Source organism: Nerophis lumbriciformis, linkage group LG20, assembly GCF_033978685.3.
Source record: "Nerophis lumbriciformis linkage group LG20, RoL_Nlum_v2.1, whole genome shotgun sequence".
In the NCBI taxonomy this organism is placed as follows: Eukaryota; Metazoa; Chordata; class Actinopteri; order Syngnathiformes; family Syngnathidae; genus Nerophis; species Nerophis lumbriciformis.
Window position 1 is genome coordinate 12,897,022 of NC_084567.2, and position 19,042 is coordinate 12,916,063.

Here is a 19,042-nt window from a genome sequence, read left to right on the forward strand (position 1 = left end):
CACCTACAACTCTCAACGTGAAGAACAACTACAACTCTCGACGTGATGAATAACTACAACTCTAGCCGTGAAGAACACCTACAACTTTTGAAGTGAAGAACACCTACAACTCTAGACGTGAAGAACACCTACAACTCTAGACGTGAAGAACACCTACAACTCTAGACTTGAAGAACACCTACAACTCTAGACGTGAAGAACACCTACAACTCTAGGCGTGAAGAACACCTACAACTCTAGACGTGAAGAACACCTACAACTCTAGACGTGAAGAACACCTACAACTCTAGACGTGAAGAACACCTACAACTCTAGACGTGAAGAACACCTACAACTCTAGGCGTGAAGAACACCTACAACTCTAGACGTGAAGAACACCTACAACTCGAGACGTGAAGAACACCTACAACTCTTGAAGTGAAGAACACCTACAACTCTAGACGTGAAGAACACCTACAACTCTAGACGTGAAGAACACCTACAACTCTAGACGTGAAGAACACCTACAACTCTAGACGTGAAGAACACCTACAACTCTAGACGTGAAGAACACCTACAACTCTAGACGTGAAGAACACCTACAACTCTAGGCGTGAAGAACACCTACAACTCTTGAAGTGAAGAACACCTACAACTCGAGACGTGAAGAACACCTACAACTTTTGAAGTGAAGAACCCTTACAACTCGAGACGTGAAGAACACCTACAACTCTTGAAGTGAAGAACACCTACAACTCTAGACGTGAAGAACACCTACAACTCTAGACGTGAAGAACACCTACAACTCTAGGCGTGAAGAACACCTACAACTCTTGAAGTGAAGAACACCTACAACTCGAGACGTGAAGAACACCTACAACTTTTGAAGTGAAGAACCCTTACAACTCGAGACGTGAAGAACACCTACAACTATTGAAGTGAAGAACACCTACAACTCTAGACGTGAAGAACTCCTACAACTCTTGAAGTGAAGAACACCTACAACTCGAGACATGAAGAACACCTACAACTTTTGAAGTGAAGAATACCTACAACTCGAGACGTGAGGAACACCTACAACTCGAGACGTGAAGAACACCTACAACTTTTGAAGTGAAGAACACCTACAACTCGAGGCGTGAAGAACACCTACAACTCTAGATGTGAAGAACACCTACAACTTTTGAAGTGAATAACAACTACAACTCGAGACGTGAAGAACACCTACAACTTTTGAAGTGAAGAACACCTACAACTCTTGACGTGACGAACACCTACAACTCTTGACGTGAAGAACAACTACAACTCTCGACGTGATGAACAACTACAACTCTAGACGTGATGAACAACTACAACTCTAGATGTGATCAACACCTACAACTCTTGAAGTGAAGAACACCTACAACTCTCGACGTGAAGAACACCTACAACTCTCGATGTGAAGAACAACTACAACTCCCGACGTGACAAATACCTACAACTCTCGACGTGAAGAACAACTACAACTCTCGACGTGAAGAACAACTACAACTCTAGACGTAATGAACAAGTACAACTCTAGACGTGATGAACACCTACAACTCTCGACGTGATGAACACCTACAACTCTAGACGTGATGAACACCTACAACTCTCGACGTGATGAACACCTACAACTCTCGACGTGACGAACACCCACAACTCTTGAAGTGAAGAACGCCTACAAATCTAGACGTGAAGAACAACTACGACTCAAAGTGAAGAACTTGAGACGTTAAGACGCCTTTTGGATGAAAAGTGAAGCATTGTCAACAAAGGGAGCGGCATGGCTCGGTTGGTAGAGTGGCCGTGCCAGCAACTTAAGTATTTCTAGTTCGATCCCCAGCTTCCACCATCCTAGTCATGTCCGTTGTGTCCTTGAGCAAGACACTTCATCTTTGCTCCTGATGGGTCGTGGTTAGGGCCTTGCATGGCAGCTCCTGCCATCAGTGTGTGAATATGTGAGTGAATGTGGAAATAGTGTTAGAGCGCTTTGAGTACCTTGAAGGTAGAAAAGCGGTATACAAGTACAACGCATTTACCATAACAAGAAGGATCTAGTTGCTTCCAATCCACCTTTGCAGATATGACATGATTGATGTATTTTTGAGATTTACTTACGCCATGCTGAAGGAAGGTTTGGCATCCTTGTCAGTCAGAGAGCAGCTGGTGTGCTGAGGAAACCCTGATTGGTGGAAGAGTAAAACCTTGTCACTTCAACAAAGACCCAGTACATCAACATTCATACGCTCATGAAAAATGGAATTAAAAAGACTATTACATCAACAATCTTCCAAAAGATCATCATTGATTTCATAGAATAAAAACATTTTCACTGCATAAAAGACTGTAAAACGCCAAGTCAGCAGAGTGACTTGATGATAATACTCATCATTGGGGCCACTAAAATCAGGCTCTGTGAGCAGATAGAGGTTCTGGGTCTTTGTATTGACTCCAAACTAACGTGGACCAGCCAAAAGTGCTGGTCAACGTCTCGGAGCACTACGTAAGCTGGCCAACGAGTTTGACGCTAAAGGCAGAGCCAACATCTACAAGAGCCAGGTCAGGAGCATTATGGAGTACTCCTGCCTAGCCTGGATGAATGCCGCTCAGACCTTGGCGTGGATGAGGACTTTGCCCTACAGCAGTTTGCCAACAACAAGGTGTCCCCCTTGTGGTTGTTGGTGACATTACATCAAGCAGGATTCATGCCGTCAAGAAGGTTCTAACACTGACCCAATGGAGTCGTAATGGAAACATTAAACGTGTAAATGTTCTAATACTGACCCAATGGAGTCGTAGTGGAAACATTAAACATGTAAAGGTTCTAATACTGACCCAATGAAGTCGTAATGGAAACACTAAACATGAAAAGGTTCTAATACTGACCCAATGGAGTCGTAATAGAAACATTAAACGTATAAAGGTTCTAACACTGACCCAATGGAGTCGTAATAGAAACATTAAACGTAAAGGTTCTAATACTGACCCAATGGAGTCGTAATGGAAACACTAAACGTGTAAAGGTTCTAATACTGACCCAATTGATTCGTAATGGAAACATTAAACATGTAAAGGTTCTAACACTGACCCAATGGAGTCGTAATGGAAACATTAAACGTGTAAAGGTTCTAATACTGACCCAATGGAGTCGTAATAGAAACATTAAACGTGTAAAGGTTCTAATACTGACCCAATGGAGTCATTATAGAAACATTAAACATGTAAAGGTTCTAATACTGACCCAATGGAGTCGTTATGGAAACATTAAACGTGTAAAGGTTCTAACACTGACCCAATGGAGTCAAAATGGAAATATTCAACATATAAAGGTTCTAATACTGACCCAATGGAGTCGTAATGGAAACATTAAACATGTAAAGGTTCTAATACTGACCAAATGGAGTCGTAATGGAAACATTAAACATGTAAAGGTTCTAATACTGACCCAATGGAGTCGTAATAGAAACATTAAACGTGTAAAGGTTCTAATACTGACCCAATGGAGTCGTTATAGAAACATTAAACATGTAAAGGTTCTAATACTGACCCAATGGAGTCGTTATAGAAAGATTAAACGTGTAAAGGTTCTAATACTGACCCAATTGATTTGTAACGGAAACATTAAACATGTAAAGGTTCTAACACTGACCCAATGGAGTCGTAATAGAAACATTAAACGTGTAAAGGTTCTAATACTGACCCAATGGAGTCGTTATAGAAACATTAAACATGTAAAGGTTCTAATACTGACCCAATGGAGTCGTTATAGAAAGATTAAACGTGTAAAGGTTCTAATACTGACCCAATTGATTTGTAACGGAAACATTAAACATGTAAAGGTTCTAACACTGACCCAATTGAGTCGTAATGGAAACATTGAACGTGTAAAGGTTCTAATACTGACCCAATGGAGTCGTAATGGAAACATTCAACATGTAAAGGTTCTAATACTGACCCAATGGAGTCGTAGTGGAAACATTAAACATGTAAAGGTTCTAATACTGACCCAATGGAGTCGTAATGGAAACACTAAACATGTAAAGGTTCTAATACTGACCCAATTGAGTCGTAATGGAAACATTAAACGTGTAAAGGTTCTACTACTGACCCAATTGAGTGGTAATGGAAACATTAAACATGTAAAGGTTCTAACACTGACCCAATTGAGTCGTAATGGAAACATTAAACGTGTAAATGTTCTAATACTGACCCAATGGAGTCGTAGTGGAAACATTAAACATGTAAAGGTTCTATTACTGACCCAATGGAGTCGTAATGGAAACACTAAACATGTAAAGGTTCTAATACTGACCCAATGGAGTCGTAATAGAAACATTAAACGTATAAAGGTTCTAACACTGACCCAATGGAGTCGTAATAGAAACATTAAACGTATAAAGGTTCTAACACTGACCCATACCTGCCAACTTTTGAAATCAGAAAAACCTAGTAGCCAGGGTCCAGGGGCCGCAAGCCCCGGTAGGTCCAGGACAAAGTCCTGGTGGGGGGTTCAGGCCCCCCGACGCAAAATGATTGATTGCATTCAGACAGGTTAAAATGTTGCTAAAACCATCACTTTTCTATCAGTCACAGTGACTTTTCAAAACAAAAATATTACAGCAAAAATCATATGGGTTGATTGACATGTTTATTCTGTAAGCTAACTTCAATAGTTTTAAATTATTTTGACAGTTAATGCCAGTTATCCTGTCAACCTTTCACAAGACTTCAATTTGTTAATTGAAAGTATAAACAGTATAAACACTTTTTACAGTAAACAAATGGTAAAACAGTACTAAACAATTCCATTAAAAAAAAAATTGGTGTCATTATTAACTTTCTGTCCAAGCTTGTATAATCTACTGCCTTGTTCAATTGTAAAAAATATTCTGTGCCTAAAATTCACATTTCTATCACAATTATCATACTGTAAACATGGTAAGCTAACTTCATTAAAATTAATAGTCCTGTCAATAGCATGGAATTACAATTCAAATGTAGTTTTTTTGTAAGCCTTTCAAAAGAATCCAAAATATGAAAAATTAATGAAAATTAATTTAAGCCATCAGACACTTGAAAAGTGGCACATCACATCTCTAATGTAATCATTTTAACTTTTCAACAGAAATAGCACTGCAAAAATATTAAGGACATACTTCTGTATTTTGGTAGTTATGCTGTCAACATTTAACAAGATTTCTTCAACTTGGACTTGAAAGCATAAATAGTATAAACACTTTTAACAGTATAACAGTACTAAACAATTCCAATAGATAACATTGGTGTCATTACCTTTTTGTGGCTAAAATCCAAATTTAGCAACGGCATTAGACTTGTGTTTTTTTGTCCCAACGTGGTCTTTTACATCGCTAATTCCTCCGTGTCCGATCGAAAAATCTTGTCTGCACAAGGTGCAATTCGCGTAGTTTTCACCCTTTTTGGAACGGATAATTATTCCCGGGTAGGCTTTTGAATATTCTTCACGGAATGACTGCAGTTTTCTTTTCGGTTTAAGACTCGTTTGCGATTTTTCTCCGGCTGATTCCATGATCGTTCGCTCGTTTGGAAACAATGGGCAACAGGTGCCTCGTGCTTGGCAGCGGTGCTATAAATAGCCTCGCGCGTGGCATTCGGAATGGCTCGATAGGAAGTTACGGGAAGCAGTGTCGATTGTGATTGTTGTTACGCGATTTCGTGAATAAAACTTAAAAAAAAATAAAAAAAATGTAATTAATGAAAAACCGTATTTTTTATCACTGCAACCGTTGATAAAAAGGTTGATGAAAACCGTACTAATTATGGGAAAACCGGAGTAGTTGGCAGGTATGCTGACCCAATGGAGTCGTAATAGAAACATTAAACGTGTAAAGGTTCTAATACTGACCCAATGGAGTCGTAATGGAAACATTAAACGTGTAAAGGTTCTAATACTGACCCAATTGATTCGTAATGGAAACATTAAACATGTAAAGGTTCTAACACTGACCCAATGGAGTCGTAATGGAAACATTAAACGTGTAAAGGTTCTAATACTGACCCAATGGAGTCGTAATGGAAACCTTAAACATGTAAAAGGTTCCAATACTGACCCAATGGAGTCGTAATGGAAACATTAAACGTGTAAAGGTTCTAATACTGACCCAATGGAGTCGTAATGGAAACATTAAACGTGTAAAGGTTCTAATACTGACCCAATTGATTCGTAATGGAAACATTAAACATGTAAAGGTTCTAACACTGACCCAATGGAGTCGTAATGGAAACATTAAACGTGTAAAGGTTCTAATACTGACCCAATTGATTCGTAATGGAAACCTTAAACATGTAAAGGTTCTAATACTGACCCAATGGAGTCGTAACGGAAACATTAAACATGTAAAGGTTCTAACACTGACCCAATGGAGTCGTAATAGAAACATTAAACGTGTAAAGGTTCTAATACTGACCCAATGGAGTCGTAATGGAAACATTAAACGTGTAAAGGTTCTAATACTGATCCAATAGAGTCGTAATGGAAACATTAAACGTGTAAAGGTTCTAATACTGACCCAATTGATTCGTAATGGAAACATTAAACATGTAAAGGTTCTAACACTGACCCAATGGAGTCGTAATGGAAACATTAAACGTGTAAAGGTTCTAATACTGACCCAATGGAGTCGTAATGGAAACCTTAAACATGTAAAAGGTTCCAATACTGACCCAATGGAGTCGTAATGGAAACATTAAACGTGTAAAGGTTCTAATACTGACCCAATGGAGTCGTAATGGAAACATTAAACGTGTAAAGGTTCTAATACTGACCCAATGGAGTCGTAATGGAAACATTAAACGTGTAAAGGTTCTAATACTGACCCAATTGATTCGTAATGGAAACATTAAACATGTAAAGGTTCTAATACTGACCCAATGGAGTCGTAACGGAAACATTAAACATGTAAAGGTTCTAACACTGACCCAATGGAGTCGTAATAGAAACATTAAACGTGTAAAGGTTCTAATACTGACCCAATGGAGTCGTAATGGAAACATTAAACGTGTAAAGGTTCTAATACTGATCCAATAGAGTCGTAATGGAAACATTAAACGTGTAAAGGTTCTAATACTGACCCAATTGATTCGTAATGGAAACATTAAACATGTAAAGGTTCTAATACTGACCCAATGGAGTCGTAACGGAAACATTAAACATGTAAAGGTTCTAACACTGACCCAATGGAGTCGTAATAGAAACATTAAACGTGTAAAGGTTCTAATACTGACCCAATGGAGTCGTAATGGAAACATTAAACGTGTAAAGGTTCTAATACTGATCCAATAGAGTCGTAATGGAAACATTAAACGTGTAAAGGTTCTAATACTGACCCAATTGATTCGTAATGGAAACATTAAACATGTAAAGGTTCTAACACTGACCCAATGGAGTCGTAATGGAAACATTAAACGTGTAAAGGTTCTAATACTGACCCAATGGAGTCGTAATGGAAACCTTAAACATGTAAAAGGTTCCAATACTGACCCAATGGAGTCGTAATGGAAACATTAAACGTGTAAAGGTTCTAATACTGACCCAATGGAGTCGTAATGGAAACATTAAACGTGTAAAGGTTCTAATACTGACCCAATGGAGTCGTAATGGAAACATTAAACGTGTAAAGGTTCTAATACTGACCCAATGGAGTCGTAATGGAAACATTAAACATGTAAAGGTTCTAATACTGACCCAATGGAGTCGTAACGGAAACATTAAACATGTAAAGGTTCTAACACTGACCCAATGGAGTCGTAATAGAAACATTAAACGTGTAAAGGTTCTAATACTGACCCAATGGAGTCGTAATGGAAACATTAAACGTGTAAAGGTTCTAATACTGATCCAATAGAGTCGTAATGGAAACATTAAACGTGTAAAGGTTCTAATACTGACCCAATTGATTCGTAATGGAAACATTAAACATGTAAAGGTTCTAATACTGACCCAATGGAGTCGTAACGGAAACATTAAACATATAAAGGTTCTAACACTGACCCAATGGAGTCGTAATGGAAACACTAAACATGTAAAGGTTCTAATACTGACCCAATGGAGTTGTAATAGAAACATTAAACGTATAAAGGTTCTAACACTGACCCAATGGAGTCGTAATAGAAACATTAAATGTGTAAAGGTTCTAATACTGATCCAATGGAGTCGTAATGGAAACATTAAACGTGTAAAGGTTCTAATACTGACCCAATTGATTCGTAATGGAAACATTTAACATGTAAAGGTTCTAACACTGACCCAATGGAGTCGTAATAGAAACATTAAACGTGTAAAGGTTCTAATACTGACCCAATGGAGTCGTAACGGAAACATTAAACATGTAAAGGTTCTAATACTGACCCAATGGAGTCGTAATGGAAACATTAAACATGTAAAAGGTTCTAATACTGACCCAATGGAGTCGTAATGGAAACAAACATGTATAGGTTCTAATACTGACCCAATGGAGTCGTAATGGAAACATTCAACATGTAAAGGTTCTAATACTGACCCAATGGAGTCGTAATGGAAACATTCAACATGTAAAAGGTTCTAATACTGACCCAATGGAGTCGTAATGGAAACAAACATGAAAAGGTTCTAATACTGACCCAATGGAGTCGTAACGGAAACATTCAACATTTAAAGGTTCTAATACTGACCCATGCGAATTAAGGAGCATTCAGACGAGGAGCTGGCAGGAGGAGGTTTCACATGCAGCATCAGCAGCAGATCTTTGAAATGGTTCTCATCCAGGATCACATGGTAGGACCCTCCTGTCTCCCGGGTCAACATGGTACACACCCGCACTTCTGCTGACAGGCCAATCACAGACACACGCACCTTCACTGACTTTAGGCTCTGACAAAGGAAAGAAACAAATGTTTTATGTTTAATTTTCAAATATACAGAGAGGACCACAGTCGTGGTCAAAAGTTTACATACACTTGTAAATAACAATGTCATGGCTGTCTTGAGTTTCCAATAATTTCTACAACTCTTATTTTTTTGTGATATAGTGATTGGAGCACATACTTGTTGGTCACAAAAACATTCATAAAGTTTGGTTCTTTTATGTATTTATTATGAATCTACTGAAAATGTGATCAAATCTGCTGGGTGAAAAGTATACATACAGCAACATACATGATCAATTTTGGTGATGTAAAAAAGTTACAATCAAATCAAATGAGCTTCATGGCATGGCCTCTTAACTTCATGTGAGTGATTATGATTGACGACACCTGTTGACTTCTCTGAGCCCATTTAAATAGGGCTCATGTGATGCAGTCATTAGACTCGGTTACAAACGTGACAATGGGAAAGTCAAAGGAACTCAGCACAGATCTGAAAAAACTAATCACTGACTTGAACAAGTCAGGAAAGCCACTTGGAGCCATTTCAAAGCAGCTTAAGGTCCCAAGAGCAACTGTGCAGACAATTGTTAGTAAGTATAAAGTGCATGGCACAGTTTTGTCACTGCCACGATCAGGAAGAAAACGCAAGCTATCACCTGCTGCTGAGAGAAAATTGGTCAGGATGATCAAGAGTCAATCGAGAACCACCAAAAAGCAGGTCTGCAATGAATTGGAAGCTGCTGGAACACAGGTGTTGGTGTCCACAGTCAAGCGTGTTTCGCATCGGCATGGACTGAGAGGCTACCATGCAAGAAGGAAGCCCTTGCTCCAGAAGCGACACCTTAAGGCTCGTCTAAAGTTTGCTGCTGATCACATGGACAAAGATAAGACCTTCTGGAGGAAAGTTCTGTGGTCAAATGAAACAAAAATTGAGCTGTTTGGCCACAATACCTAGCAATATGTTTGGAGGAGAAAAGGTGAAGGCTTTAATCCCAAGAACACCATACCTACCGTCAAGCATGGTGGTGGTAGTATTATGCTCTGGGCCTGTTATGCTGCCAATGGAACTAATGCTTTACAGAGAGTAAATGGGACAATGAAAAAGGAGGATTACCTCCAAATTCTTCAGGACAACCGAAAATCATCAGCCCGGAGGTTGGGTTTTGGGCGCAGTTGGGTGTTCCAACAGGACAATGACCCCAAACACACGTCAAAAGTGGTAAAGGAATGGCTAAATCAGGCCAGAATTAAGGTTTTAGAATGGCTTTCCCAAAGTCCGGACTTAAACCCCATTGAGAATATGTGAACAATGCTGAAGAAACAAGTCCATGTCAGAAAACCAACAAATTTAGCTGAACTGCACCAATTCTGTCAAGAAGAGTGGTCAAAAATTCAAGCAGAAGCTTGCCAGAAGCTTGTGGATGGCTACCAAAAGAACCTTATTGCTGTGAAACCTGCCAAGGGACATGTAACCAAATATTAACATTGCTGTATGTATACTTTTGACCCTGCAGATTTGGTCACATTTTCAGTAGACCCATAATAAATTCATTAAAAGAACCAAACTTCATGAATGTTTTTTGTGACCAACAAGTATGTGCTCCAATCCCTCTATCACAAAAAAATAAGAGTTGTAGAAATTATTGGAAACTCAAGACAGCCATGACATTGTGTACTTTACAAGTGTATGTAAACTGTATACACACACACACACACACACACACACACACACAAGAGATGGCATATATATATATATATATAGATAGATAAATATACATATACAGTATATATATATATATATATATATATATATATATATATATTAAAAAAAAAATATATATATATACACATACATACATACAGTATATACATATGTACACATACATGTATACACATTCATATATATACAGTGTTGGTAATGACCGTGTCAGAGTAATAATGGCGTAATCTAATTACTGTTGCCATTGTTGCAACGCTGTTGCAGTTACTGAGAATGAGATAGAATAGAGTTGTTCTTGAAAACCAGTAAATACGAGAGTAGCAGTACACCTGTGAGTACAGGTACGCACCTGAATCATCTCGTAGATGTTGGCTGGGTCACATGTGGTGAGACTGCTGAGGATGATGAGAATCTCCCGGCTTGTGTGTCCAGGCATGTGTCTTCACGTAAACAAGTACTTCAAGTCACACAACTAGTACTACTAGAAAGGTACACAAAGTACTCACACACTCCATCCTTACTTGAGGGTTTGCAAGGCCAAGCTGAGGGAATTGAACAAGGACGGTTCTCCTCCACAAACTGTGTCAACTGCCTTCTTCAGAGCTAAAATGTGCTTCTTGGGGTTTCCTGTTGGTGAAGCAAACACAGAAATATCAGAAAAGAGTGTTTAATGCCACAAATAAGATACAAACACCACAAATAAGATATAAATACCACAAATAAGATACAACTATCGCACATAAGATATAATATTACAGAAAAGATACAACTATCACAAATAAGATATAAATATCACAAATAAGATACATCATAAATAAGATATAAATATCACATAAGATACAACTATTACAGATAAGATATAAATACCACAGATAAGATACAACTTTCACAAATAAGATACAACTATCACAAATAAGATACAACTATCACACATGAGATATAAATATCACCATTAAGATATATATATATATCACAAGATGCAACTATCACAAATAAGAAGCAACTATCACAAATAAGATGCAACTATCACAAATAAGATGCATCTATCACAAATAGCAACTATCACAAATAAGATACAACTATCACAAATAAGATATAAATATCACAAATAAGATATAAATATCACATAAGATATAACTATTACAGATAAAATATAAATATCACAGATAAGATACAACTTTCACAAATAAGATACAACTTTCACAAATAATATATAAATATCACACATAAGATACAACTATCACACATAAGATACAACTATTACAAATAAGATACAAATACCACACAAGATACAACTATCACATATAAAATACAACTATCACACATGAGATATAAATATCACAATTAAGATATATATATCACAAATAAGATGCAACTATCACAAATAAGAAGCAACTATCACAAATAAGATGCAACTATCACAAATAAGATATAAATATCACAAATAAGATACAACTATCACAAATAAGATATAAATATCACATAAGATACAACTATTACAGATAAGATACAACTATCACAAATAAGATATAAATATCACATAAGATACAACTATTACAGATAAGATATAAATATCACAGATATGATACAATTTTCAGAAATAAGATACAACTTTCACAAATAAGATATAAATATCACACATAAGATACAACTATTACAAATAAGATACAAATACCACACAAGATACAACTATCACAAATAAGATACAACTATCACACATGAGATATACATATCACAAATAAGATATATCACAAATAAGATACAACTATCACAAATAAGATATACTGTAAATATCACAAATAAGATACAACTATCACAAATAAGATATACTGTAAATATCACAAATAAGATACAACTATCACAAATAAGATATAAATATCACAAATAAGATACAACTATCACAAATTAGATACAACTATCACAAAAAAGATTTTCTCGGGGTTAAACACCCTTTGTAAAGGTTTTCTCGAGGTTAAACAACCTTTGAAGAGGTATTCTCGGGGTTATACACCCTTTGTAGCGGTTTTCTAGAGGTTGAATACCCTTTGTAGAGGTTTTCTTGGGGTTAAACACCCATGTAGAGGTTTTATCTGGGTTATACACGCTTTGTTTTGCTACAAAATGCAAGACTCACTTCCGGTAAATTAAGACTGAAGCAATCGATCCTGTCTCAGAAGCAGCTAAATAAGGTGTCAAGTTTGAAGCCTCCTCTCTGAGCTGCCACCTTAACGTGGTAGAGGAGTTTGCGTGTCCCAATGATCCTAGGAGCTATGTTGTCCGGGGGCTTGATGCCCCCTGGTAGGGTCTCCCAAGACAAACTGGTCCTAGGTGAGGGATCAGACAAAGAGCAGCTCGAAGACCTCTATGAAGAAAACGACTAAGGAACCCAGATTTCCCTCGCCCGGACGCGGGTCACAGGGGCCCCCCTCTGGAGCCAGGCCCGGAGGTGGGGCACGATGGCGACCGCCTGGTGGCCGGGCCTGTCCCCATGGGGCCCGGCCGGGCACAGCCCGAAGAGGCAACGTGGGTGCCCCCTCCAATGGGCTCACCACCCATAGCAGGGGTCATAGAGGTCGGGTGCGATGTGAGCTGGGCGGCAGCCGAGGGCAGGGCACTTGGCGGTCCGATCCTCGGCTACAGAAGCTAGCTCTTGGGACGTGGAACGTCACCTCGCTGGGGGGGAAGGAGCCTGAGCTAGTGCGCGAGGTGGAGAAGTGCCGACTAGATATAGTCGGACTCACTTCGACGCACAGCAAGGGCTCTGGAACCAGTTCTCTCGAGAGGGGCTGGACTCTCTTCCACTCTGGCGTTGCCGGCAGTGAGAGGCGACGGGCTGGGGTGGCAATTCTTGTTTCCCCCCGGCTCAGAGCCTGTACATTGGAGTTCAACCCGGTGGACGAGAGGGTAGCTTCCCTTTGCCTTCGGGTGGGGGAACGGGTCCTGACTGTGGTTTGCGCTTACGCGCCAAACCGCAGCTCAGAGTACCCACCCTTTTTGGATTCACTCAAGGGAGTACTTGAGAGTGCTCCCCCGGGTGATTCCCTCGTTCTACTGGGGGACTTCAATGCTCATGTTGGCAGCGACAGTGAAACCTTGAGAGGCGTGATCGGGAAGAATGGCTGCCCGGATCTGAATTCGAGCGGTGTTTTGTTATTGGACTTTTGTGCCCGTCACAGATTGTCCATAACGAACACCATGTTCAAACATAAGGGTGTCCATATGTGCACTTGGCACCAGGACACCCTAGGCCGCAGTTCCATGATCGACTTTGTAGTTGTGTCATCGGATTTGCGGCCTCATGTTTTGGACACTCGGGTGAAGAGAGGGGCGGAGCTTTCTACCGATCACCACCTGGTGGTGAGTTGGCTGCGATGGTGGGGGAGGATGCCGGACAGACCTGGCAGGCCCAAACGCATTGTGAGAGTTTGCTGGGAACGTCTGGCAGAGTCTCCTGTCAGAAAGAGTTTCAATTCCCACCTCCGGAAGAACTTTGAACATGTCACGAGGGAGGTGCTGGACATTGAGTCCGAATGGACCATGTTCCGCGCCTCTATTGTCGAGGCGGCTGATTGGAGCTGCGGCCGCAAGGTAGTTGGTGCTTGTCGTGGCGGTAATCCTAGAACCCGTTGGTGGACACCGGCGGTGAGGGATGCCGTCAAGCTGAAGAAGGAGTCCTATCGGGTTCTTTTGGCTCATAGGACTCCCGAGACAGCGGACAGGTACCGACAGGCCAAGCGGTGTGCGGCTTCAGCGGTCGCAGAGGCAAAAACTCGGACATGGGAGGAGTTCGGTGAGGCCATGGAAAACGACTTCCGGACGGCTTCGAAGCAATTCTGGACCACCATCCGCCGCCTCAGGAAGGGGAAGCAGTGCACTATCAACACCGTGTATGGCGAGGATGGTGTTCTGCTGACCTCGACTGCGGATGTTGTGGATCGGTGGAGGGAATACTTCGAAGACCTCCTCAATCCCACCAACACGTCTTCCTATGAGGAAGCAGTGCCTGGGGAGTCTGTGGTGGGCTCTCCTATTTCTGGGGCTGAGGTTGCTGAGGTAGTTAAAAAGCTCCTCGGTGGCAAGGCTCCGGGGGTAGATGAGATCTGCCCGGAGTTCCTTAAGGCTCTGGATGCTGTGGGGCTGTCTTGGTTGACAAGACTCTGCAGCATCGCGTGGACATCGGGGGCGGTACCACTGGATTGGCAGACCGGGGTGGTGGTTCCTCTCTTTAAGAAGGGGAACCGGAGGGTGTGTTCTAACTATCGTGGGATCACACTCCTCAGCCTTCCCGGTAAGGTCTATTCAGGTGTACTGGAGAGGAGGCTACGCCGGATAGTCGAACCTCGGATTCAGGAGGAACAGTGTGGTTTTCGTCCGGGTCGTGGAACTGTGGACCAGCTCTATACTCTCGGCAGGGTCCTTGAGGGTGCATGGGAGTTTGCCCAACCAGTCTACATGTGTTTTGTGGACTTGGAGAAGGCATTCGACCGTGTCCCTCGGGAAGTCCTGTGGGGAGTGCTCAGAGAGTATGGGGTATCGGACTGTCTGATTGTGGCAGTCCGCTCCCTGTATGATCAGTGCCAGAGCTTGGTCCGCATTGCCGGTAGTAAGTCGGACATGTTTCCAGTGAGGGTTGGACTCCGCCAAGGCTGCCCTTTGTCACCGATTCTGTTCATAACTTTTATGGACAGAATTTCTAGGCGCAGTCAAGGCGTTGAGGGGATCTGGTTTGGTGGCTGCAGGATTAGGTCTCTGCTTTTTGCAGATGATGTGGTCCTGATGGCTTCATCTGGCCAGGATCTTCAGCTCTCACTGGATCGGTTCGCAGCTGAGTGTGAAGCGACTGGGATGAGAATCAGCACCTCCAAGTCCGAGTCCATGGTTCTCGCCCGGAAAAGGGTGGAGTGCCATCTCCGGGTTGGGGAGGAGATCTTGCCCCAAGTGGAGGAGTTCAAGTACCTCGGAGTCTTGTTCACGAGTGAGGGAAGAGTGAATCGTGAGATCGACAGGCGGATCGGTGCGGCGTCTTCAGTAATGCGGACGCTGTATCGGTCCGTTGTGGTGAAGAAGGAGCTGAGCCGGAAGGCAAAGCTCTCAATTTACCGGTCGATCTACGTTCCCATCCTCACCTATGGTCATGAGCTTTGGGTTATGACCGAAAGGACAAGATCACGGGTACAAGCGGCCGAAATGAGTTTCCTCCGCCGGGTAGCGGGGCTCTCCCTTAGAGATAGGGTGAGAAGCTCTGCCATCCGGGAGGAGCTCAAAGTAAAGCCGCTGCTCCTCCACATCGAGAGGAGCCAGATGAGGTGGTTCGGGCATCTGGTCAGGATGCCACCCGAACGCCTCCCTAGGGAGGTGTTTAGGGCACGTCCGACCGGTAGGAGGCCGCGGGGAAGACCCAGGACACGTTGGGAAGACTATGTCTCCCGGCTGGCCTGGGAACGCCTCGGGGTCCCCCGGGAGGAGCTGGATGAAGTGGCTGGGGAGAGGGAAGTCTGGGATTCCCTGCTTAGACTGCTGCCCCCGCGACCCGACCTCGGATAAGCGGAAGAAGATGGATGGATGGATGGAGTTTGAAGTCACGTGACACGGGTCTTGCAAAACCGCATAAAAAAGTCAGCTACCTGGGCATAATATAACATAACTAACACTTCAATGCAGCCCGCTGGATGTTTTCAAACTACAGAAATGATTCCAATGGTTACAATCTGCACTTTTAACATTTTTTTCAAAGAAATTGTCAGTTTGATGTAAAAATTTGGTTCACAAAATTCAAATGAAAAAAATTCAGTTACATAAATTCAGTGTCAAAAAAAAAGCTTTCGTAATAAAGATTAATCTCCTTATTAGGGATGTCCCGATCCAGGTTTTTGCACTTCCGATCCGATACCGATATTGTTTTTGCACTTCCGATCCGATACCGATACTGACCGATACTGGCCTATCCGAGCATGTATTAAAGTTTAAAGTTATTTAGCCTACTTAGTTGTCAGAATCATGTTGAAAAGGGTTTTAGTACTCTTGATAACTAGCCAGCTGAATTAGGGGAGTTTGAATAATACACAATGGTTGGTAACAAGAAACTGACCTGTTTATTCAAGGATAAACACAAAATAGACAAAATTATACATGACAAACAGAAATGGCATCATTGAACTAGGGCTGGGCGATATGGCCTTTTTTTAATATTGCGATATTTTAAGGCCATATCGCGATACACGATATATATCTCGATATTTTGCCTTAGCCTTGAATGAACACTTGATGCATATGATCACAGCAGTATGATGATTCTATGTGTCTACATTAAAACATTCTTCTTCATACTGCATTAATATATGCTACTTTTAAACTTTCATGCAGAGAAGGAAATCACAACTAAAAAAAAAATCACTATTTTTTTCATACGGTGTTGATTTGGAAATGTTTGCCTCTGCATTTTGATGGTGTGGGCGTGTGGCACCGAATGGAGGTAAGCGTCTCGACAGACGTTACAATATTTGAACAATGATGACGAAAACTGTTTTCTCTGTCGTGTCCGTGTGTCGAAAATTGTTATGCGCTTATTTTTTTATTTGATTTTGTGCGTGGCATAGATTTGCCGTGCGCAGAGGACGCTTGAGCAGTGCGCAATTGCACAGGTGCGCACCTTAGAGAGAAGGTTGCTCGCACGGCTGCGCTAGCATCACAGCTAACGTTAGCCATGCTGCTACCTCTCTGCTGGGAGAGGACGTATACGTATGTGACGTATGACGTGACAGTATGTGACGTATGACGTGACAGTATGTGACGTATGTAGAAGGTGCACTTGCTGTCTGTGAGAGGGAGACACAGGAAAGAGTGAGAAGAGCCTGTCGTGTAATGCCAGCAGCTAAAAGCAACTGCGTGAGAATCCACAGACCTGTGGATGTGTTGAAGGTATGCTGGAAAATGCGGAACGGAAATTAGGGAGCAGCAGAAAAGTGGAATGTATTATTCAAATCAGTGCGTTGGAAAACATGGACCGGAGTTTTTTTTTTTAAACTGGATCGGCATTTTCCCATGCCTTGCCAATATGCATTTTCTTGCAAATATTGGCGGCCGATCCGATCCAAATATCGGATCGGGACATCCCTACTCCGTATTCATGTACCTAATCCAGCGGCAGGCGGACTGGTTTGTTACGCATAATATTGGGCTGTTTGATAACCCACATGATGTATGAAAATTGGGATAAAATACTGCAGACAATTATTACAGAAAACTGAATCATAGAAAACGTAAGCGTCCAAAAATCTAAGTATATTTACTCTATAAACAGGACTTAAAACCATGAACTAAAAGCTGTGTGGCAACAGGGAGCGCCAACTATTATCTCCCTCAGAATTAGGCTATAAAGTTTACATGATTAATAATGACTGAAAATATATAGTTGCATTTATTTCATTCACTTTGTGAATTGTCTAACTCTACTTAAAAGGTTCTAAATAGCATTCAGTGCATAATAGACATTCTGATTAGAAATACACTATATTGCCAAAAGTATTTGGCCACCCATCCAAATGATCAGAATCAGGTGTCCGAATCATTTGGCCCGGCCTCAGGTGTATAAAATCAACAACGGAGACTCTTTCTACAAACATTTGTGAAAGAATGGGCCGCTCTCAGGAGCTCAGTGATTTCCAGCGTGGAACAATCATAGGATGCCACCTGTGCAACAAATCCAGTCGTGAAATTTCCTCGCTCCTATATATTCCAAAGTCAACTGTTGGCTTTATTATAAGAAAATGGAAGAGTTTGGGAACAACAGCAACTCAGCCACGTAAACTGACAGAGAGGGGTCAGCGGATGCTGAAGCGCCTAGTGCGGAAAGTCTGCGACCTCTTTGCACTGTCAGTTGCTACAGAGTTGGGTTTGGATGTTGCCAGGAGAACGGTACATTTCGGTCTGCATTGTGCAGAGTGTGAAATTTGGTGGAGGAGGAGGAATTATGGTGTGGTGTTGTTTTTCAGGAGATGGGCTTGGCTCCTTAGTTCCAGTGAAAGGAACTTTGAATGCTCCAGGATACCAAAACATTTTTAGTTCCAGTGAAAGGAACTTTGAATGCTCCAGGATACCAAAACATTTTGGACAATTCCATGCTCCCAACCTTGTGGCAACAGTTTGGAGCGGGGCCCTTCCTCTGCCAACGTGACTGTGCACCAGTGCACAAAGCAAGGTCCATAGAGAAATGGATGACAAAGTCTGGTGTGGATGAACTTGACTGGCCTGCACAGAGTCCTGACCTGAACCCAATAAAACACCTTTGGGATGAATTAGAACGGAGACTGAGAGCCAGGTTATACATCAGTGTATAACCTCACCAATGCGCTTTTGGAAGAATGGTGGAAAATCCCTATAAACACACTCTGCAACCTTGTGGACAGCCTTCCCAGAAGAGCTGAAGCTGTAGTAGCTGCA

General features: G+C 41.5%; 1 protein-coding gene across 1 annotated transcript in view; it reads right to left on the minus strand.

Moving 5' to 3' along the window:
- The window catches only part of gtf2h2 (general transcription factor IIH, polypeptide 2), a 79,174-nt gene that overhangs the window by 33,857 nt on the left and 26,275 nt on the right, over nucleotides 1-19,042 (minus strand). The window contains exons 8-11 of the mRNA XM_061981026.1: nucleotides 11,125-11,230; nucleotides 10,953-11,043; nucleotides 8,689-8,887; nucleotides 2,119-2,182 (exon numbers count right to left, since the gene is read on the minus strand). Coding sequence (XP_061837010.1) covers nucleotides 2,119-2,182; nucleotides 8,689-8,887; nucleotides 10,953-11,043; nucleotides 11,125-11,230 — 460 coding nt within the window. The remainder of the gene's footprint in view (nucleotides 1-2,118; nucleotides 2,183-8,688; nucleotides 8,888-10,952; nucleotides 11,044-11,124; nucleotides 11,231-19,042) is intronic.